The 23,868-nt window shown below is 36.0% G+C and overlaps 1 protein-coding gene across 1 annotated transcript in view; it reads left to right on the top strand.

The window, feature by feature from the left end:
- SLC8A1 (solute carrier family 8 member A1) overlaps positions 1–23,868 on the top strand; it is a 480,484-nt gene that overhangs the window by 429,593 nt on the left and 27,023 nt on the right. Inside the window, exon 10 of the mRNA XM_053711941.1 lies at positions 7,613–7,888. Within this exon, the coding sequence (XP_053567916.1) occupies positions 7,613–7,888 (276 nt within the window). The remainder of the gene's footprint in view (positions 1–7,612; positions 7,889–23,868) is intronic.

The following is a 23,868-nucleotide window of genomic DNA, read 5'->3' as shown; positions in this document are numbered from 1 at the left end:
GGTGAAACTAATATATGAGATAGACTCATTACATGCAAAGCAAGATAGTTCAAGCTGTGATTTGTCATAATTGTTATGATTATGGTTTACAGCTCATGAAAACCCCAAATCCACAATCTCAGAAAATTAGAATATTACATGCAATCAATAAAACAAGGATTGTACATAGAACAATATCGGACCTCTGAAAAGTATAAGCATGCATACTGTATGTACTCAGTACTTGGTTTGAGCCCCTTTTGTAGCAATTACTGCCTCAATGCGGTGTGGCATAAAAGCTATCAGCCTGTGGCACTGCTGAGGTGTTATGGAAGACCAGGATGCTTCAATAGTGGCCTTCAGCTCTTCTGCATTGTTCGTTCTCATGTCTCTCATCTTTCTCTTGGCAATGCCCCATAGATTGTCTATGGGGTTCAGGTCAGGCGAGTTTGCTGGCCAATCAAGCACAGTAATCCCATGGTCATTGAACCAGGTTTTGGTGCTTTTGGCAGTGTGGGCAGGTGCCAAGTCCTGCTGGAAAATGAAGTCAGCATCCCCATAGAGCTCGTCTGCGGAAGGAAGCATGAAGTGCTCCAAAATCTCCTGGAGACGGCTGCGTTGACCCTGGACTTAATGAAGCACAGTGGACCAACACCAGCAGATGACATGGCTCCCCAAATCAACACAGAATGTGGAAACTTCACACTGGACTTTAAGCATCTTGCAGTGTGTGCCTCTCCATTCTTCCTCCATACTCTGGGTCCTTGGTTTCCAAATGAGATGCAAAATTTGCTCTCATCAGAAAAGAGGACTTTGGTCCACTGAGCAACAGACCAGGTCTGTTTTTCTTTAGCCCAGGTAAGACGCTTCTGACGTTGTTTGTTGTTCAGGAGTGGCTTGACAAGAGGAATACGACATTTGAAGCCCATGTCCAGGATCCGTCTGTGTGTGGTGGCTCTTGATGCACTGACTCCAGCCTCAGTCCACTCCTTGTGAAAGTCCCCAACACTTTTGAATGGCCTTTTCCTGACAATCCTCTCCAGGCTGTGGTCATCCCTGCTGCTTGTGCACCTTTTTCTTCCACACTTTTCCCTTCCACATAACTTTCTATTAATGTGCTTTGATAGAGCACTTTGGGAACATCCAACTTCTTTTGCAATTACCTTTTGAGGCTTTCCCTCCTTATGGAGGGTGTCAATAATGGTTTTCTGCACAACTGTTAGATCAGCAGTCTTTCCCATGATTGTTATTCCTACTGAACCAGACTGAGAGACCATTTAAAGGCTCAGGAACCCTTTGCAGGTGTTATGGCTTAATTAGCTGATTAGAGTGGGACCCGTTGAGCCTAGAATATTGCACCTTTTCACAATATTCTAATTTTCTGAGATTGTGGATTTGGGGTTTTCATGAGCTGTAAGCCATACTCATCACAATTAGGACAAATCACGGCTTGAACTATCTTGCTTTGCATGTAATGAGTCTATCTCATATATTAGTTTCACCTTTTAAGTTGCATTAGTGAAAGAATTGAACTTTTGCACAATATCCTAATTTTTCGAGTTTCACCTATACAAACAAGCAGATGAATTTGATGGGTTAATATAAAGGGGCCAATTTATCAGACTCGCCGGAAACAGCAGTTAAGAAGCAGCAGTCTTAAGACCGCTGCTCCTTAACTGGTCCACCGCCTCTGAGGCTGCGGACATCAATCCGCCAAATCTCATACGATCGGGTTGATTGACACCCCCTGCTAGCGGCCAATTGGGTTTTACGCCTCAAATTTCCCTTAAAAAAAGTAGAAAGAAAGAACATGAAAAGGAGGGAGTAAGCATAAGGTGATATTTGCATTTAAACATGCCGGACTTTACAGACCAGTTTGCTTATATGATCCCTCAAATGATATATTTTAGAGATGTTTAGATATATAGTTAATTTAAGTTAAATGAATATACTTCCATAAATGAGCAAATATAATTAATAAAAGTGATCAGAGAGTAGTTTTCCACATATTTTACAAGACCATGTCTTTCTTTTAATTTATCATTTTAGCCAATTTGTCACCTAAATTCACAGGTTGGGTCATTGAACTTAACATTTAACTCCCCCTAAAAAAGTTTAATTTTACACAGTTAAACATTTTCCAATGTACTTTATTTATTTTGGCAGCTTTTTCTGTTATTTCAATATGAAATCTGATTTTTTACACCCCACTTTCCCCACAGATACAGTAAGTGATCATGCATGCTAAAATATAATTCTTAGTGTTGCTTTGAGACTATAGACAACATTAAATAAATGTTAAAATTAAAGGGAGAGTAAACAACTTGTGATTTTTCTAAAAAATATGTTTAGTTTTTTATATTTAATGAGACAACTTTACAATATAATTTCATTATTATTTAATTGCCCCCTTTTCATATAATTTAGCTCTGAAAATTGATCAATTTCAAAATTGCTAAGAACTTTGACTACATCCTGTTGACATCTCAAGGCTAACTCTTCTACATATCTTTCCCTAATTGGCTTTATCAGATAACAACTGCAAAACTTTTCACTTTATACAAATTGTATGACCATAAGTTATCTATAACTAGCCTTGTTGTCTGTGGACTAAAGCCCAGATTAGCTCCTCCAAATAAGGCAAATGGTTGGTGGAGTTTGGCTATTGAAAAAATAACTGCAAGAAAATGGATGTTAACTGGTTTAAAAAATGTTAAAGGGCTATTAAACAGTGTTCCTTTGATAAAAACAAATATGTTAAATAAAAGTATTTATAAATATAAACAAATTGTGTAAAAAACAACAACAAACAACTTACTTGTTTTCTAGCAAAATTAGCCTCAGTGAGATAAGAGCGGAGCATTTTTGAAACTTAAGTTTCATTCTGCCAGTTCTGAGTAGGAGCAAATCTGACTCCCTGTTTATCTAGTCTATTTACCTAATACTAAACCAACTCTTGAAAACGTTATAACATCAGGCTAGATAAGCTTCCTATAGAGACCACAGCCTCCTTGTAGGGCTGTGATATGAAGTAATAGACACTGCACAAATGAAATAAATCCTTTTAAACAGATGAAGAATACATATTGAAATGATTTCTATAAGTATATATTACTGCGTAGTGCTTTTTTTTAAATAGAACAATGAAACAGACTATTTAATATCCTTTTAAGCCTTGGCCGATATGCCTATTTATAGCAAACCAATAGAAATGTCTTGTAAATATAAGGTGTTTACTGTCCCTTTAAGGGAATCCTAGGTCAACCAACACAATAAAACCATGTGAAACGCTTACCACTGATATGTCTTCTCACTAACAAAATGCCATTGGCTTTAATGAGTGTACTGGAAGAAGAAAAAAGTATTTTATTAGGCAATATAATAAGGACCTTTGACTTACAACCTGGAAGTTTGTGATTTATTTTTGATATTGCATCTTTTGCCAAGTTTAAGCAATTTAGAACATAAATAGAGTCAGCATTTTAAATATTTAATAAATCTAATAAAATTGATTATCCGTGTAATGTGGGAGAACATCAATTTGTTTGTAGGTTTTTCGTTTTGTTTTACAAAGTAAATTATTCTTTAAATTACCATCAGTGAATATTTCAAAGTCATAGCACTAGTATCTAATCAATAACTCAGCCTGCAGAGTAATCACACAAGTGAATATTTAAAGAAATCAATGCTTTCATAATTTGTGAAGCAAATTGGACGGCAGCCAAGTATTATTTTTATTTGTGGTGCGCTGTTGATGAAATGTCAAATTAAAAAAAATTAATTTCAAATACACAAGATTATTGTTAAAAGCCAAGATATAAAATCAACTTAGGAAAAGTGTTCAACAATGTTATAATGCACTTTAATTGAAATTAAGACAAGCTGTTCTAATGAATGTTGTGAGTTTTTGAGAGATGGCTGGAAAGTAAAGCGAAAACGCCATGATAGGAATGTAATTATATACCACAAGATTTTCCTTTGAAAGAAGAGGACGTTAGAGTACGAAATGTTTTGTCCAATGCAAGACCAATTTTAAAGGGGCAGTAAACTTGTAAATACAAGACAGTTTTCTTGCTGTAGAAACACATATCAGCCAAGTCTAAATATTTTTAAAACAAATTAACATCTTGTTTGCGGCAGTTGTTTTTTTAATCTCCTCGCCTTATTTGAGGGAGCCAGTCCAGGCTTGAGTCAGCTAGGCTAGCCACAGTCATAATGTTAGTGTAAGTGAATTGCTTTCCAGTTCTGCTTAAAGGGACAGTCTAGTCAAAATTAAACGTTCAGGATTTAGATAGGGCATGCCATTTTAAACAACTTTCCAACTTTCCAATTTTATCATCAAATTTGCTTTGTTCTCTTGGTATTCTTTGTTGAAAGCTAAACCTAGGGAAGCTCATATGCTAATTTCGAAGCCCTTGAAGGCTGCCTCTCATCTGAGTGCATTTTGACAGTTTTTCACAGCTAGATAGCACTAGTTCATGTGTGTCTGTCAAAAGAACTGAAATAAGGGGGCAGTCTGCAGAGGCTTGGATACAAGGTAATCATAGAGGTAAAAAGTACATTAATATAACCGTGTTGGTTGTGCAAAACTGGGGAATGGGTAATAAAGGGATTATCTATCTTTTTAAACAGTAAAAATCAGCCAAGTTTTCAAAACAAATTTCAAAAACGCTAGGATTTGCCATCACTAAAAATAAAAGCGACCTTCATTCATGAGTTTTAAAAAAAACTGCTGAATAGGTACCTTTTTTTTAGCCGCGGCTTCAATGTTAACCTAAGCGCCTCCAGGCACACATGGCACAGCTCAATGAGGTGGTTTTTCCACCTCTTAGCCAATAGTCGTGCTAGTCTATGTCATAATGCCAAAGGGCAAGCACAGCTATTGGCTAAGAGGTAGAAACATCACCTCATTGAAAAAACTGATTAGCACTGAAGGTACTTTATTTATCTTTTTTTTTTTAAAACTGATAAATGAAGGTCACCTTTATTTTTAACGATGGTAAATTCTAGCGTTTTTGAAATGCTAGAACTTACCATCACTTTGACATCCTTTTTACTGCAATTATGTTTCAATTGCCAAACTCCACCCACCATTTGCCTTATTTGGAGGAGCCAATCTGGACTTTTGTCCACAGACAAAAAACTAGCAACTAGATATGTGCATTTGGATCCTTTGTGGGGATTTGAATGCGGAAGTAGGTGGCCGCCTGTGCTTTTCTGTTCTTTTCGTAGTCTGATCTAATCTTGTGAATTATCATCACACTAAAATCTGGATTTGCACATATCTAGTAGCAACTGTCATAAAGTTAGTATAAAATGTATTATTTTGCAGTTGTTATCTTATAAAGTCATTAGGCACAGATATGTAGCAGGGTTATAGCCTTGAGAAGTCAGCTGGGTGCATTTCAAGCTCTTAGAATTAAAAATTGCTCAATTTTCAGAGCTAAATTACATGAAAAGAAAGCAAAATAAATAATTAAAATATATTGCAAAGTTGTTTCATTATGCATAACTAAACATTTTATATACAAATCTCAAGGTGTTTACTGTTCCTTTAAAGCCAACTAAGGACCTATACATAGCAGGTGTGACCTTCAGAAATCTGCAGTGTGCTTTTTCAATACTGAGATCTAGAAAAGTCACAATTTCCAAAGATATGTTACATTAAAAGGAGGTGAAATATGTAATGAAAGTATACTGCAGTTTTACTATGCATAACTAAAACTTTTATATTAAAGCTCAAGGTGTTAAATGTCCGTTTAAGAAGCATGGAACGCCAGCAATTTTGTCTGTTTATTTTTAATTTTATTTATTTTAATACATCTTGGATTACACAAGAATAAATATATATTCTAGTTTTTTTTTTAATGTAGTAAAGGTTTTACAAAATACACTAAACACTAAAGTGCATTGATTTTGGTATTCCCAAATACTTTAAAGGTTATTCTTCAAATCAAAAACTTGTGATCTATTAAGATTTTTTTCAATTTGATAAGATTTGAACAAAAAAATAATAATTATTAGCTCTACAGAAGTACTAACTAGATTCAAGCATCATTCACACACTTGCAGGGTTACCATTTTTCAAATGTATTTATACTATGTTGGCATTTCCAAATACTTTAAATATCTATTTGAAGTCTACACTTAAACCAAAAAAACCTCTAGTAAAAAGTTTTCAATACAGACATTTGAACTTGTCATAACATTTAAACAAAACATAACACATTAGCAGGTCTACAGAGGTAATAACTAGATTCAATTACAGGTAGAAATCCCCTCGTATACAAATTGCTTGGGACAGGTAACGGTTTGAATTTCAGAATAGTTTGGATTTGGGAATATTTGTATATTTGCATCTGTAAAATGGGACACGGGGGCCGATTTTTCAAGCTCTGTATGGAGCTGTATGCAGCTGTTTCCGTGCACGCGAAAAACAGGAGTTAAGAAGCAGCGGTCTTAAAAGGACACTGAACCCAAATTTTTTTCTTTCGTGATTCAGATAGAGCATGCAATTTTAAGCAACTTTCTAATTTACTCCTATTATCATTTTTTTTCTCGTTCTCTTGCTATCTTTATTTGAAATAGAAGACATCTAAGCTATTATTTGGTTCAGAACTCTGGACAGCGCTTGTTTATTGGTCAGTTAAATTAATCCACCAATCAGCAAGAACAACCCAGGTTGTTCACCAAAAATGGGCCGGCATCTAAACCTACATTCTTGCTTTTCAAATAAAGATACCAAGAGAATGAAGAAAATTTGATAATAGGAGTAAATTAGAACGTTGCTTAAAATTGCATGCTCTATCTGAATCATGAAAGAAAAAAATTGGGTTCAGTGTCCCTTTAAGGCCGCTGCTCTTTAACTCATCCGCCACCTTTGAGGCGGCGGGCAGCAAACCACCCAATCGCATACGTTCGGGTTGATTGACACCCCCTGCTAGCGGCATTGTACAAGCATTTCTTGTGCAATGATAAATGCAGACAGCGTATGCTGTCGGCATTTATCGATGTGCGGCGGACATGATCAGTACAGCGGATCATGTCCGTTCACACTTTGATAAATCGTCCCCCAAGTGTAAACAAGAATATCTTAAGTCATTTAGGCAATATTTACATTTAATACAGCTTATACATACAACCTATAGGTAGTTTTATTTCATTTTTACAAAACTTTTGTAGAGTACCATCAGAAAGATAGTACAGTACTGTAATAGCTGCTGTTTTAAAAAAATATAGACTATTATTTGCATTTTAGAACACAAAAAAAACAAAGAACAATGACACAGGCAGAAAAGATTGTGACATACAGACTTGGAAAAATAGTAATTTCTAATAATTGTATTTTAAAAAAAAAGTTGAATTAAAAAGTTGGGATTTCAGAATATGTTTGAATTTTGGAATTCCAGATTTGGGTATTTTTACCTGTATTATTCACATAATTGTTGGGTTATATCAGAACTCTCTTGATATAAATATTACAAACTAATTTGAATGAAACAGCAAAATAAAGTCCTTAGCAATATGTATTTTTAACATTAAAGTGAGAAATATAGTAATGACATCTATTATGATTTGTAAAGGTTACAATGTTTTATTCACATTTTTAATCTTTTTTTTTTATGTTTCACAGGCGAAGATGATGATGACGATGAGTGTGGAGAAGAAAAACTGCCATCTTGCTTTGATTATGTGATGCACTTTCTGACTGTTTTCTGGAAGGTTCTATTTGCTTTTGTTCCTCCGACAGAGTATTGGAATGGTTGGGCCTGCTTCATTGTGTCTATCTCCATGATTGGCCTCCTGACAGCTTTTATTGGGGACTTAGCTTCACATTTTGGCTGCACCATTGGATTGAAGGATTCAGTTACTGCCGTTGTGTTTGTTGCTCTTGGAACATCAGTTCCAGGTAAGATCACATAGATAACTATTACATATGCATCATGAGGTAATTTTGTTTCAGAGTTTTCCAACTGATGATAAATATGCATCTCTCTCTCTCTCTCTCTCTCTCTCTCTCTCTCTCTCTATATATATATATATATATATATATATATATATATTGGTCTTTGTAAGTAAGCAGAAATAGCAATTTGAGGTCTGTAACATTATGACTGGAACCATAGGTGTCTACAGAAAAAAAATGCCCTAAACTTATCAGTAATAAAGGAAAAAAATAAATTTATCTGAGAAGATAAAGTTTTTACTGGGCTAAATAGTCTCTACCTAAAAAGTGGGTAAATAACGGCGACAACCGTAGGAGAATAGTACTAAAAGAACATTAGACACATACGGATAGATTACGAGTTTTACGGTAAACTGAAAAAGCAGTGTTAACAGGTCCTAACGCTGCTTTTTCACTACTGCTGCTATTATGAGTCTTGCAGGTTTAGGGGCACTGCACACTTTTTTTGCCTTAACGCAAACAGACTTACGCAAACTTCGTAAAGTCTTTTGTTCTATGGGACTTACATAGCGCCGGTATTATGAGTCTGTCCTGGGAGGCCAAAAAGTGAGCGGTACACCCTCTACCTCCAAGATCCCTAACGCATTTTAAAGTCAGTAGTTATGAGTTTTACACTACAACACCGTAGCATAAAACTCATAACTAAAGTGCTTAAATGTACACTAACACCCATAAACTACCTGTTAACCCCTAAGGTCGCCGCCACTATATTAAATTTATTAACCCCTAAACCTAAGTCTAACCCTAACCCTAACACCCCCTAACTTAAATATAAGCACATTTCTCTAAAGCTAATCTTTTATTTTTCATCTGTTAATGTCCAAGAAATAGCTTGAATAAGAATAACAAACCATAATATCTCAAAGAAAGACATTTTTGCAAACATATTTAAAAGTCCATAAATTCCTTTTTTTGTTCTAAACAATGTTGTCTTTCATATCTCTGTGTTTTTTTATACCACTATATGTATATAGTGTAAATATATAATTATTATGAGCAAGAATAATTGCGAATATAACATGTAATCAGTGTATCATATGTATTTATTTGCAATCAATGGATATTTTAAAAGCTGGGACAGTTTTCTCTCTGTACCTGTGTAACCCTTCCTGATTGCAGTCTAGTTTAAAACACCACCCCTACACAGGTGTTAAAAAATGGGCTGGCATTTAAGATGACATATGTTAGGTCGACTATCCCTTTAAGCTGTCAGTTTAAGATTATATTGAAACAAACATCATTTGATTATTAAAATCATTGTCAGAAATATTACACTGTGTGGCCTAATGTCATCATCAGTGTTTATCTTTAATACTAATTTCACATATACATACTTTCAAAGTATAATACACAATGTAACAAATGGCACTTACAAGTTCTGATGAGTGTTCAGTGACTCAAGTATAGAGCAATTGGATTCGCTGGTGACTGTAGAAAATGTATATTTCAATCAGATTGGCTGATTTCATGAATCATGTGATTATGCATTTAACAATAAGAAGTTGTGGAAAACTTTACCAGTTTGTGGGTTGTTTAGGAGTTTGAGTTTTGCGTTAAATCTGCTGCGAAAAGTGTAGCATCAAATTTAGTGTGAAGTGGAGAGTGGGAATTGTATTACATGTGTTAAACATGGTGCAAATAGATTTATACAAAAAAAGGAAGTTGGCTATGTTATGTAATGTATTTATTTCATTTTTATCCCTATATCTACTAGTGCACCAAATTTGGAGCAATACTTTGCACCAAATTTGGAACAATAATATTGTCCCCTTGCTTTGTAATGAGAGACAAAGATGTAACATAATCCATAAGCAGGATAACATCTCCCTAATTTACTTTTATTATCAAATATGCTTCATTGTCTTGCAGCATCAAACATAACCTTTCTGTGTTTTCAGCCTCCCATTGATTTCTATGGCATTCACAGCCTCAAGGGTGGCGGTTTGAACGATAGGTACGCAGTGTCGGAATAGACGCGAGCGTACCTGTTGAATGTTTTTTAAATTGGCAAGATAGTCAAATAGAGTTGAACGTGACGGCGGATGATCAGTATTCCGCTCGAATAACACAGGCATTGATCTGCGCCAGATTGATATCGCAGGAGCGTATATTAGGTCACACATTTCAACATTTGACGCTTTTTAAACTACGGCGGATCAACTTTGCATCTAATTTGAGTGTGTTCCCTGTAAATATATATGTATATGCTTATATACATATATGTATGTGTTAATATGTGTATATATACACATATTAACACTTAAATATATATGTATAGTATATATTCATATACATATATATTTCAAATTGCTGGCTATCACTGCATGACTTACCCCCTTGCTGTGCTTAGGTTCTGTGCCGGAATCAGAATGAGGCTCCCATTGTTGCCTATGGAAGCGCGCTCTCATGAGCACAATGCTTCTGTGCAATCCGAAGTGTGCTGGTATAACTCAGTTGAGCGCAAATATCACTTTAGCATAAGCGATATTTTGTGCTCAACTCGTAATCTGGCCCTTAATGTTCTATAGATGATGTAGAATTGAATTCTGAATTAAACTAAATAGGTTGACTAAGCTTAACAACTGCCTGCCTAGGCACATTAAAATTTCAGAGTTCCAGAGATTTTCAAAATCTAATTTCAAAATGGATCTACAAACAGAATGTTTTAGTAGTTTAAACACTCATACTTTATATACAAAAAAAAAAAAAGAATTCTTTACTATATTCACTTTTTTAAAAGCCTGATAGAACATTTGAGAAATTAAATATTTTATGCCATACAAAATCAGTCAGACATGTCATAGTCATAAAATTAAAAATATCTTCCCCTTCTCTTCTCAGTTAAAAGGACACTGAACCCAATTTTTTTATTCAGATAGAGCATGCAATTTTAAGCAACTTTCTAATTTACTCCTATTATCAATTTTTCTTCGCTCTCTTGCTATCTTTATTTGAAAAAGAAGGCATCTAAGCTAAGGAGCCAGCCAATTTTTTTATTCAGGACCCTGGACAGCACTTATTTATTGGTGAGTGAATTTATCCACCAATCAGCAAGAACAGCCCAGTTTGTTCACCAACTTACAGTCTTGCTTTTCAAATAAAGATATCAAGAGAATGAACATTTTATAACAGGAGTAAATTAGAATGTTGCTTAAAATTGCATGCTCTATCTGAATCACGAAAGAAAAAAATTGGGTTCAGTGTCCCTTTAATGATATATCATATCAATAATCAAGGCGTGATGATGATACAGGTTCTGTAAAATGTAAGTAAATGTACAATTGCTATACACTGTCTTACTTTTATTTTACTGTATTTAATGGTCCTTCAAGTGAAAGGGTTACTGATATGTGGTCTTTTTATGGATTTTTTATATATATACTAGGCCAGGTAAAATAGCTTGTTGTTTTTAGCTGTCTTTCATAGAAGCTAAAGTAAAATACATTTCCCAATCCAATTTAACATTTAAACTACAGCTTTTTAAAGCAGAACCTTACTGCCATTTAAAGGGACAGTAAACACCTCCTAACTATAAGACTTTTTTTCAGATCTAAACTACATGAAAGGGTGCAAAATAAATAATGAAATAAATTGCAAAGTAGTTTCATTATGCATAACTAAAGAATTTATATGCAAATCGCAAGGTGTTTACTGTCCCTTTAAATCTCTGCTTGACATCTACTAAATATCCCAAGGCCACCTCTGTCTCTGCTGCTTTCCACTGCCTTCCAAACTCTGCGCAAGTGCACAGCCAGTTCAGAGCCAATACAAGAGTAGGCAAGCTCACAGCAATGCACAGCTTATTAATCTTAAGGATTATTTATTAAATATTATTATATAATATATTAATAAATATATATATTAAACATACTTTAAAATATTCTAAATAATGCATATAATATATCTATATTTTTACAGTACGTTTAATACATTTTAATACAATTATTATAATTTTTTTAATATTCAATATTTAATATGTCAATAACCCACCTTAAGATTGCTAAGTTTTCATGTGCGCTAACCGGAAATGCGGTGTGAAAATTTTTACATTCCTATGTTCTTCACATAGAAAATAATGTTCTTTTTTTATTCAATATAAATATATATTTATCTAAATATCTGATATTGTTCATGTAAAATACATATCTCTACCTATATATCTATATGATTAGATCTATAGGTATATATACAGATAGATAGATAGATAGATAGATAGATAGATAGATAGATAGATAGATAGATAGATAGATTGATAGATAGATATAAATATGTATTTACAATAATAAGAACATTATTATGTATGTGAAGAATATTGGAATGTGAAGTATTAATAACTCCTGTTGGGTTAGTGCGTGAGTATAGGTGTTAAGTTTTTTAAAGTTTGCATCTCCTACGGGGAGAAGAAGTTAATGTGGTCGCAATAAATTTTTAGCACAAGTCGGGTTTCACTTGTGCGCTAACTTTTTACTTTCATCTTGTATTATAAACGCAATCCGACATGCAAAATGCCTCCATCTAGCTATGTTATCACTCAAGCTGGAGCACTAATTTGCGCTCCACTCATAACCTAGCCCTATGTTGGATGAGAGTTGTATGTTGCTATAGTTGACAACAAGTGTATTAACATAAATATCGATTAGACATTTGCCAGTTTTACTATGTTTCATTGTAGAAACAAATGCAAACTGGGTTTTCATAGAGCAGAAAATATGCCCTTTTGGTCATTTTCTGACATTCTTTGTATTAAACAAATGGTGAATAATGCTCTCTGTTAACAATGAGATCTGACAGACAGTTGATGTCAGACAGCTGACAAAAAATTAAACTGGTAATGTTTAACTGTAATGAACCAAGTCACCTAGTATTGTTATTAACACATTAAACATTCATTTGTTTTTCTTCACCTGCTCTGTGGTCTTGTGTTCAATAAGAGATTGAATTTTTTCTATCAAATAAATTATTCACATGTGCAATATAAACTTATAAAACCCTTAATAGAGTTCACCTCAAAGCAATTTCTCATTTGCCAACCCATGGCTAGTTCTTCAAAGGTTCTCAAGTTAAGTAGTAATCTTATACCGAGCTTTGTAATGAAAAACATTTTTTTTTTCCATTTCAAAGCTTTATGTGGTATGTCTTTTGTAGGAAAGTATTCAATTAATCACTTTATAGTGTGCACTGCTGTAGTTCTAATGGAAACTGTTGTCCTTTAATTATGTGTCATTTTACAGTCAATCATTATTGATTAGTTAAGGCTGTACAGTTGAACCACCAGGGATTCAACTTGCTAGGTACATTTAAAGCTCATGTGAAAGCCTGTGGTTGGTATTATTTAGATTGTTCAAACAAAATATCTGAAAAATATGCTATTGTATTGGCTAGATTATTTTGATGATGATGATGATTATTATTATTATAATTAATAATAATAATAATAATAATAATAATAATAATAATACTAATAATAATATTATCATCATTCATTTGTAAAGAGCTGCAAAATTCCGGAAAGCTGAGTACATGAGCTGATCTACACTAATTCATGGTAAAAAAATATATACAAATACGTAAAACAAGCTAAATAAAGAATATGAATACAGCCCCTTATAATAAAAACTGCAACGTTAAATAACTTTTAATATTTCAGAATTAATTAACAGGTTTACTTAAAGGGACACTGAACCCAATTTTTTCCATCATGATTCAGATAGAGCATACAATTTTAAGCAACTTTCTAATTTACTCCTATTATCAAATTCTTTTCATTCTCTTGGTATCTTTATTTGAAATGAAGAATGTAAGTTTAGATGCCGGCCCATTTTTGGTGAACACACTGTGTTGTTCTTGCCGATTGGTGGGTAAATTCACCTACCAATAAATAAGTGCTTTCCATGGTTCTGAACCCAAAAAATAGTTTAAATGCCTTCTTTTTCAAATAAAGAAAGCAAGAGAACGAAGAAAAAATGATAATAGGAGTAAAATAGAAAGTTGTTTAAAATGGCATGCTCTATCTGAATCACAAAAGAAAAAATTTGGGTTCAGTGTCCCTTTAAGGCTCCAGGGAATAGTTTTCAGTGCTATTTTCACAAAGTACATATGTACAATTAAATGTCAGCTTATATTATATATTAAGCAAAAACTTTCTGATTCATTACTTTGACCTTGCTGGGTGCTTGGGGAAAAGCCAGTGTCGCTTTGTTGAGCACCACAGTGCTTACATTTTTTTAGACTAGAGCATGCAAAAGTTTGAGATGTATGTAACAGAAATAACCAAATTCAGACCTTCCACCATCTGGATCCTGCAAGATTTTCACGGGTTGCGAGATTTGCCTGCTGTCTTTCTCTGGACAGGGCAAATGTCCTAGATTTTAGGGACTGCCCATCTCGGCCCACAGCAGGCCAAACTCTGACTGGCCCCTCCCTTGACACAAGCCCCCACACCTCCTTGTCTTGGAAAGCATTTGGGCTATGCTGATTTAAGTTTAACTCTAAGATCATCACCTTTTGCATAAAACTGATGCCAATCAGAGACTTGAAGTAAGGAAACCACTGATCAGTGCGCAATGTCACATAAGCAAATGCATATTGTATAGGCACCAGTCAGAATCTGTGGATGCTCTGTGACTGTCCTCAAGAATTTATAAAAGGTGGGATTGAATACTCCCAGGGCACTGTTTGGGCTGTACAGGGTGTGTATGTTTCAAAGGTGTGGCTGTATGTCTTGAGGGTGTGGCTGTATGTTTCGAGGGTGTGGCTGTATGTCTTGAGGGTGTGGCTGTATGTCTTGAAGGTGTGGCTGTATGTCTTGAGGGTGTGGCTGTATGTTTCGAGGGTTTGGCTGTATGTCTTGAGGGTGTGGCTGTATGTCTTGAAGGTGTGGCTGTATGTCTCGAGGGTGTGGCTGTATGTCTCGAGGGTGTGGCTGTATGTCTCGAGGGTGTGGCTGTATGTCTTGAAGGTGTGGCTGTTTGTCTCGATTGTGTGGCTGTATGTCTTGAGGGTGTGGCTGTATGTCTCGAAGGTGTGGCTGTATGTCTTGAGGGTGTGGTTGTATGTCTTGAGGGTGTGGTTGTATGTCTTGAGGGTGTGGTTGTATGTCTTGAGGGTGTGGCTTGGGTATTTTTGGGGAGGCTAAAACAGTCCCAGATTTTTTTATATGAACTGGACATAGACTATGGAAAGCGGCAGTAGGGGCAGCAGTACATGGCTCCAACCTGTGACAGTCATACAAAATGTCAGACAGTTGGGAACTCTGTACACAGTAATGGTGCTTGATCTTATGCCAATCTTTACTTTGTTTTAGGTGTAGATTTATGCCACTGTTATGCGATCACTTTTATTGTATTACAATCAAACCTCGACTAAAAACAGAAATGTGTAAATGCCAGTATACCTATTTTGGGCTAGATTATGAGTGGAGCTCTACTTTGCCTTCCTGCCCGTGCTTAAACTAGCAGGTTGCGCTCTTATTTCTAGTTAAAATGAACAAATTAGCATGCAAGCAAAAATCTGATGCGCCAAAAGTTTAAATTCAAATATCGCAACCGAGTTAACGTGTTTTCTAGTAGAAAACTGCCAAAAACTAGCATGCTTGTGCACTAACCCAACCAAATTTATTCAAGAGAGCTAAACCCGACAAAAATATGAATATTTCACATTCCAATGCTCTTCACATAAAAGAATATTGAAGGCATCTCTCTCTCATAGCTTTTTTTCTAGAAAACATTTTTTAAACAATTTGTATTAGTTTTTATATGACTTTAACTGTAGTTTTACATGTATTTGTTGTATTTTATGCAACTTTTTTCTTCCCCTAATCTATACGTGAGCTCTGAAGTTGCACTAACACGACACACGTTAAATTTGATTGCGCACAAGCGAATGCATTTACTTTCAACTTGTATGTGCGCTATTTCCATTGAGCGCAAAAAAGCTTGCAAATTACAGTTAGGGTGCCAATTATAATCTAGCCCTTTATTTTCAAACATTAACTGCAGGAGCATATTTTGGACTGGACCAAACTTGCCTGGGACGTCAGGGTTTGAAGGGTATTTATCAACATGATGAATATTATTATTATTATTATTATTATCGGTTATTTTAGAGCGCCAACAGATTCCGCAGCGCTATTAACAAATTCCATCTCTATGCTGTTCACATATTTTGTGTATTAATTTATTACAATTTCTAAGTGGTCTGCATTGACTGATATTTTTACAGCCTCTGAAGTCTGATTTCTATAGTTTTAATGCTAATGGTATATGATAACATTATTTCAGTAACATTCATTTCTGAGAACTTGTAAAAATGATGACACAAGTACAAATATTAGATTTAATGTGTAAATATTTTTGTATTGTTTTTGGCACAGCGAAAAGCTTAATACAAATGGGTCTGAATAACCGCGCTGAACTACTACAAATTGTAAACACTGAAGTTGTAAATGTCAACTTCTCAAGAAGCTTATATGGAAAACCACACAAATGTATTTGTCAGGCTAACACTACAATATTCAGTATAGTTATATAAAAACATAGTCGATAAAAAGTTGTCTGTCCAGTTGAAATAATCTTATTATCTATGAATGTGCACAGGTTATTTATTTGTTCTTTAGTGCTAAGTCAAAGCAGCTTTTACACATAGAACTCTAACATTCTCCTTTAAATAATGTGAATTGCTTATCATATTGACCAGTTGATCATATACATTATACAGTCTATACACAATCTAAATTTCTCTAGTGTTTTATAAAATTCCCTTTAGCATTGTACAGCATTCTTGTACTTGAATTTGACTGTCATGATTAATATATCCAGTGTAGTTCCCAGACAAGGAATCTATTATTAACCCCTTAAAGTGAAGGTAAACTTTGATGAATGAAAGCCCGTTTTTTTAAAATACTATTAAAAACAGGGGCACTTTCATTAATCAAAGTTTACAAAGGAGCTGTTTTGATTAAAAACTTACCTCTCTTCTTTGCACAGCCAGAGCAGCTTCCCCCACCTGGAGATCCTCTCTTCACACGTCATCAATGACTAATCCAGCTTCCTCCAATCACGGCTTTCCCCCCAGGGTAGTCATTGCCTGAGGCCATGTCGTGATTGGAGGAAGCTGGATTAGACATTGATGACTGGGAAGAGAGGATCTCCGGGTGGGGGAAGCTGCTCTGGCTGTGAAAAAAGCAAAGGTAAGTTTTTAATCAAAACGGCTGCCTTCTAAACTTGATGAATGAAAGTGCCCCTGTTTTTAATAGTATTTTTTTTTAAAAAACGGGCTTTCATTCATCAAAGTTTACCTTCACTTTAAGGACACACGGAATTTTAGAGAAAAACTTGCCCAAAGCACCAGCAAATTTTTATCATTTTGCTATAACTCCATTTAAACAGAAAAATAGCCTTGTTTTTTTAAATTTACATATTAACACTATTTTTTTTAGTAGATAACACAAGGTATTGATTTAGGCCCATTTTGGTATATTTCATGCCACCGTTTTCCCATTAAATGCGATATTATTAAAAAATGTTTTTACTTTTTCAGAAATTGTGGTATTTTCACTGAAATTATTTACAGTCATAAAACAACTGGTTGTAAAAGCTTCTCTGGGGTCCCCTTTGTTCAGAAACAGCAGATATGCATGTCTTTGCCATTGTTTGTGGCAATTCGAAAGCCGCTAATTGCAGCTGCATACCACACTTCTGAAATACCCAGTAGTGAAGGAGTTAATCAGGTAGCTTGTAAGGTTAATTTTAGCTATAGTGAAGAGATTACCCTACCACCTCCCTCCCCCTGATCCCTACCTGATCCCTCCCATCCCAAACAGCTTTCTTCCCTCCCTCACCCCCCACTGGTCATCACCATCTTGCGTGCGAGCAGACAGTCAATGGTTAAGTAGAGCTGGGGGTTTTTAAGTTATATATTTTTAAATTAATGTAGCCCTAGATTACAAGTGGAGCGCAAAATTGCGCTTTCTCAAGCGCGATAATTGCACTCCACTCAGTAATACCAGTGCATTGGAAGCCTTGCCTCCATAGGCTCTGATGGGAGCCTCTTTCTAATGCCGTGAGACACGGCAAAGAACCTAGTGCAGTGCAGGGGGTAAGTCGCATAGTGTTGGGCAGCAAATTAAAAATATATATGTATATGAATATATAAATATATATTTATTTGTTTATATGTGTATATATACATATTAACACATACATTTATATGTATATAATTATATATTTATAGTGATAACACAGTCCCCATAGACTGCAATGTAATAGCACTTTTCAGTACCCCACATCCCCTCACTTTAATCCCTTATAGCTGCTTCGTGCAGTTATTTTTTTTTTATTTTTTTTAAAAGATGCTCATATTTCTTATTTTAATAAGGCAACTGTACACTTTATTTCGGAGGCAATTGGGGGACATTTTTTTAATTAATCAAAAACATTTCTGTAGTGTAGTGACCCGCCTCCCTCACCCTTTTCCAGTGCTGGAGTACCCAACCATTCCCCTCCCTCCACAAACATTTTTTTCTCCCCCCGCAATATGCCACCCACCTCACGCCAACAGCACAGCAGCACCGCAAAAAACCATACCATATAAAGACAGATCCAATCTCTGCGGTCTTAGCTGTCAGAGCTGACAACCATGAGGTAGAATGTTGGACGTAGCTACTACGTCAACAGGGTATGCTAGCCAAAGTACCCTGTGTCATAGTAGCTACGTCCAATTTAAGAGGTTAAAGATTCATGAAATCTAATTTTTTTTTTTTTCATGATTCATATAGTGCATACAATTTGCTTATTTTAACTAATTTGCTTCGTTCTCTTGGTATCCTTTATTTTAAAAAATACCTAGGTAGACTCAGGACCCTGAAGCTAGCTGCTGATTGGTGGCTGCACATATATGCCTCTTGTTATTGGCGCACCAGATTTGTTCAGTTTACTCAAAGTAGTACATTGCTGCTTCTTCAAGAAACGATTCCAAGAGAATGAAGCAACATTTATAATAGAAGTAAATACAAATGTATGCTCTAGCTGAATCATAAGAGAAAAAAATTTAGTTGAATGTATATAGGTACAAAACACCCATTATCAGAAAGAGCAGTCTCTCCAATTAAAGGGACACAGAAAATTAAACTTTTTTTGGTGTGAAGTCTGATGTGGCGGGGAACTTCTGTGCAGCGGCCATTAATGGACGCAACACTGAGTATAGAGCAATGCATTTCAGCCGTAACTGGCCTTTTTCAAGCTTGAAATAGGCCAGTTACGGCTGAAACGCGTTGCCCTATATGCTCTTCCTTGCTATTTTGGTCCCATTCGGGCATCCGTAGTCCAAAGAGGAGCAGAGAAGGCTAGAATCACTAGCAGTTCGAATTATCAAACATACCACCAAGAAGCGTTTCTTGAAAAAGAACAAACACAACGGACATTTCGGACAAGCCTGATTGTTAAAGGGACTATTACCTAAGGAAGCTACGAACCAACTCTCGGTGTAAGTAAGACTTAAAAACCTTTGCTTTGGTTCTTGTGTATCTTTTGATCTGGGATTTCTTTTCTTCCAGCTCTTTGCGAAAACCGATTAAGGTTAACTTGCGTAAATTACAAGTTGCCACAGTTGGCATAGACTTGCTGAGTTGTTATGTAACTAAGCCACATTTAATGTGATGCGTACTTATGTTACATGTTTTAATATTTGACACAGTTGTTGATCTTAGACAGTGGCAGATACTCTCATTCTTGAAGCATATAGTACTCTTTCTTGCCAGAATATAGCATTGAACAACTTCATGGTTTTTGACATAGCTATTTAAGTCCATATTAGGCTCAATACCTTATATACCTTTAACTCTATATTAGCTGGGTAGAGCAAGATTATTTTTCCAGTTATATTTAGATACCACTCACATGGTTATGCTACCTGTCATATTCAATACTCCTGTTACAGTCCACCATATATCAGTTCCAAAGGTTTAGATCCTAAAGGGTCTTCTTTGCCTACCTATCTTCCTACTACTAAGTCAAGTTTTTAAATGTGCTAGGAGGTTCAAGAGTAGCCTCGTAAATACCGGGAGGATAAAAAAGTACAGGCAAATTTCTCTTCCTAATATTTTTATGAGCAGAAATGACTGGATTTTTGTTGTACTGGACTGGGTTAAACCATGATATTTTGCATTGTATTATTTTATCTGTATTCTGTTCTCATGCTTTATACCTTAATAAAGAACAATAAAAAATGATGTATGTAAGTGACATAAACAAGTCTGGGATCTGATATAGACATATAACTAACGTACACAGAGTATTTACATATACATCCCAGAAGAAAACAAAGACTGTAGTAGATCCCCATTAATATCCTTTCCATAACAAAGAACAAAAGCTCATAAAGGTTTGGTGAATGAATGCCTCAGTCTCTGCCAGGATTATGACTTAATCATTAAGACAGCTGAAAGCCATCCTACGCTTCTATTATTTTGCACTCCTGTCTACTTCCAAGATTTTTAGCCCTTTTAAACCTATATTGTTCTATGGATTCATGTTAATTCCATTTTTGTGTTGGCAGTTGAGCATTCATAGGCAAAAGGGGAATGAGACAGGTAATCACTACATATCATTCTTTACTCTAAGGCAGGGAATCATCTGCATGTATATTAGACAACACCAAATAAAGAAGGGTTGTCAGTTGTCACAAAAGCACCTTATCAAGATTCCCAAAAGGTAGCAACTCCAGTGTTCTAACACTCAAAAGTCATGGCACCTTCAATGTGCAACAACCTAGAAATATTTACAGCCACCCAGCTAGCTGATCCCAAATATTAATATTCAGGTCTCAGATCACCAGTTCACCAAATAAGGATATGCAGGGTGTAACAATTTGGTAATAGATCGTCAGGGCATTAGAAAGGTACTTCATTAAAGAAATAGTACAGTCGAAATTAAACTTTCATGATTCTGATACAACAGGTAATTTTAAACAATTTTCTAATGTTATCATGGTTACTTTGTTCTTTTGGTATCCTTTGTTGAAGAGTAAATTTAGGCTCATAAGAGCTCAGGGGCATGCATGTGTCTTTAAAGGGATATGAAACCCAAAATTTTTCTTGCATAATTCAGATAAAGGGGTCAATTTATTATAGTGCGAGCGAACATGATGCAATGTAGCAATCCCACCCAGTGGCGTCACTAGGGGGGTGCGGGCCGCACCCGGGGGACACCACCAGAAAAAAAAAAATTGCCCCTTGAGAGCCAGCACTGCAATTTCCACAAATAGTTTTCCCAGCTGCTTTTGCTTGTTTGTACTTTGCTCCTCCCCTGCCCAATTTCACTATGAATGTTGTGGGCGTGCCGTGGGGCTTGCAAAGTTGTGCTGCTAGCCTAAACCTGCCTGCCTATCTGTGCTCACTGCTCAGTGACGTGTGGAGCAGTGGAGTCACTCACTGTTGTGCTGTCTCTCTAAACGGGAACCAGGAAATCGTGAGGGGGATGCCTGGCTCCTGACTGCATGACTGTCTGACACTGTCTCTAAAGTGAAGGAGCCACGTATGATGCCCACCAGAGCGGTACGGTTATGGTACACTAAGTGCACACTGAAGAGGTAGGAGGGGAGGGCAGGCAGGTGTCTGGGGGTGGGCAGAGTGCAGAGGTGATTGGCCATAAGAAGCGGTAGGCACATGGCCCGGGGCTGTGCACTGACAGACTTGGAACAGTCAGAGAGCAGAATTTTCATAGTTTGCACGCCTAAACCTTTTCTTTAGTGATTTATTTTAGAGTGCTCTGTATTTCTTTCATTTGATGCTCTGCTCAGCCAGGAAGCAGCTCCAGGCATGAGCTTTATAATTAATGCAGTGCAGTTTACATATTTTGTATGTGTGTGTGTGTGTGTGTCTGAGTTTGTGTGTGTGTGTGTGTGTGTGTGTCTGTGTTTTGTGTGTGTGTGTGTCTGAGAGTTTTTGTGTGTGTGTGTGTTTGAGTTTTTGTGTGTGTGTGTGTTTGAGTTTTTGTGTGTGTGTGTGCCTGAGTGTTTTTGTGTGTGTGTCTGAGTTTTTGTGTGTGTGTGTGTCTAAGTGTTTGTGTGTGTGCCTGAGTGTTTTTGTGTGCGTGCCTGAGTGTTTTCCTGTGTGTGTTCTTGTGTGTGTGTGTCTGAGTGTGTTTCTGAGTGTTTGTGTGTGCATCTGAGTGTGTTTTTAAGTGTGTCTGAGTATCTCTGAGTGTTTGTATGTGTGTGTGCCTGTGCCTTTGTTTTTGTGTGTGTCTGCTTTCTGGGGGGGGTGACACCATAACTTACCGCACCGGGTGACACCAACCCTAGTGACGCCGCTGATATTGCCCCTTGCAGATTCGCAGCCAATCGGCCGCTAGCAGGGGGTGTCAATCAACCCGATCGTATTTGATTGGGTTGATTTCTGTCCGCCGCCTCAGAGCAGGCGGTCAAGTTATGGAGCAGCTGCTTCATAACTTCTGTTTCCGGCGAGCGTGAAGGCTCGTCGGAAACACGAGGCATCAAGCTCCGTACGGAGCTTGATAAATTGACCCCATAGAATACAATTTTAGAAAACAGTTTCCAATTTACTTCTCTGATCAAATTTGCTTAGTTCTTTGTTGAAGAGATATCTAGATTGGAAGCGTGCACATGTCTGGAGCTCTATATGACAGGAAATAGTGCTGCCATCTACTGCTCTTGCTAATGTATAACATTGTTGCAAAACTGCTGCCATGTATTACTGCAGACACGTGCACACTCCTGAACTTACCTACCTGCTTTTTAACAAAGTATACCAAGAGAACTAAGCAAATTAGATAATAGAAGTACAATGGAAAATTGTTTTAAAATTGTATGTTCTATCGTGAAAAAATGGGTTTCATGTCCCTTTAACATTGTTAAAAAATATATTGTAAAAACTGTGAACATATAGTGCTAAAGACTCATGCATGCCCCAGAATGCTTTTGTGTTTTCATGTGAAGAAGCTACAATTTAACAAAGTGTACAAAAAGAGAGACATTTTATAACAAAAGTCAACTGCAAAGTCTTTCTTTTGTTTTCTAAATAGTATGATCTATCAGAATCATGAAAAGTATAATTTTGACTTCCATGTTGATTAACTGATTTAAATACAACTGACAAATGTTCTCTAAGCAATGTATTGGTGGAGTTTACCCTGGTTACTAATAAAAGATACATACAATTTTTTTTTCTTATGAATTGGAATGATCTTGAATTTGAAAACATGTGCAAAGCATTTCACATAGCTCTTCTAATGGAGAGTTAACCACAGGGATTATCTACATTGAGTTTTATGTACCTTAAAGTAGCTGTACGGGTGTAAACCTATTTAAATTTAGACTAATATGCCAGTATCAGTTGTGCCTTTTATACCAATGCTTATTGTCTTATAGATAAACAGCAGGAAATGCCTATCAACCAATGAACATTAGCAGGAAGTATGTCAGCCAATGAACATTAGTAGGAAGTACCTTTCAGCTAATGAGCATTAGCAGGAAGTATTTATCAGCCAATGAGCAGAGAACGTCTATCAACCAATAAGCAGTAGTAGGAAGTACACACCTGACAAAATTGTGTTAGTTTCAGTTTATAGTTAAACAACTTTACATTCATATTTTTTCATGCATCAAAAAAGAAATCAGCATGGCTACAGGCTGCTCTTTCATATAGATTACATATGGATTACATACATTTTTTAGTAAAATGTCCTTTAATAAGCTGTAGCCATTAGATACTGTCACTATGATATCATACCGAATCCAGGAGTCATTGCACTGCTTGAGCCACTCAAATTCCACGTGTGATAACTCATGATCCACACTTCCTAGCAACAGTTCTGCAACATTATTGTACAACTGTCACTATCAGTAGTGAGTCTCATAGGATCCATCTTTAATACTGTTATTAATAATAGCAGCCATGTTTGCCTCCC

The sequence above is a fragment of the Bombina bombina genome, chromosome 4, assembly GCF_027579735.1.
Source record: "Bombina bombina isolate aBomBom1 chromosome 4, aBomBom1.pri, whole genome shotgun sequence".
Lineage (NCBI taxonomy): Eukaryota > Metazoa > Chordata > Amphibia > Anura > Bombinatoridae > Bombina > Bombina bombina.
This window is presented reverse-complemented; position numbering and strand designations above follow the sequence as displayed.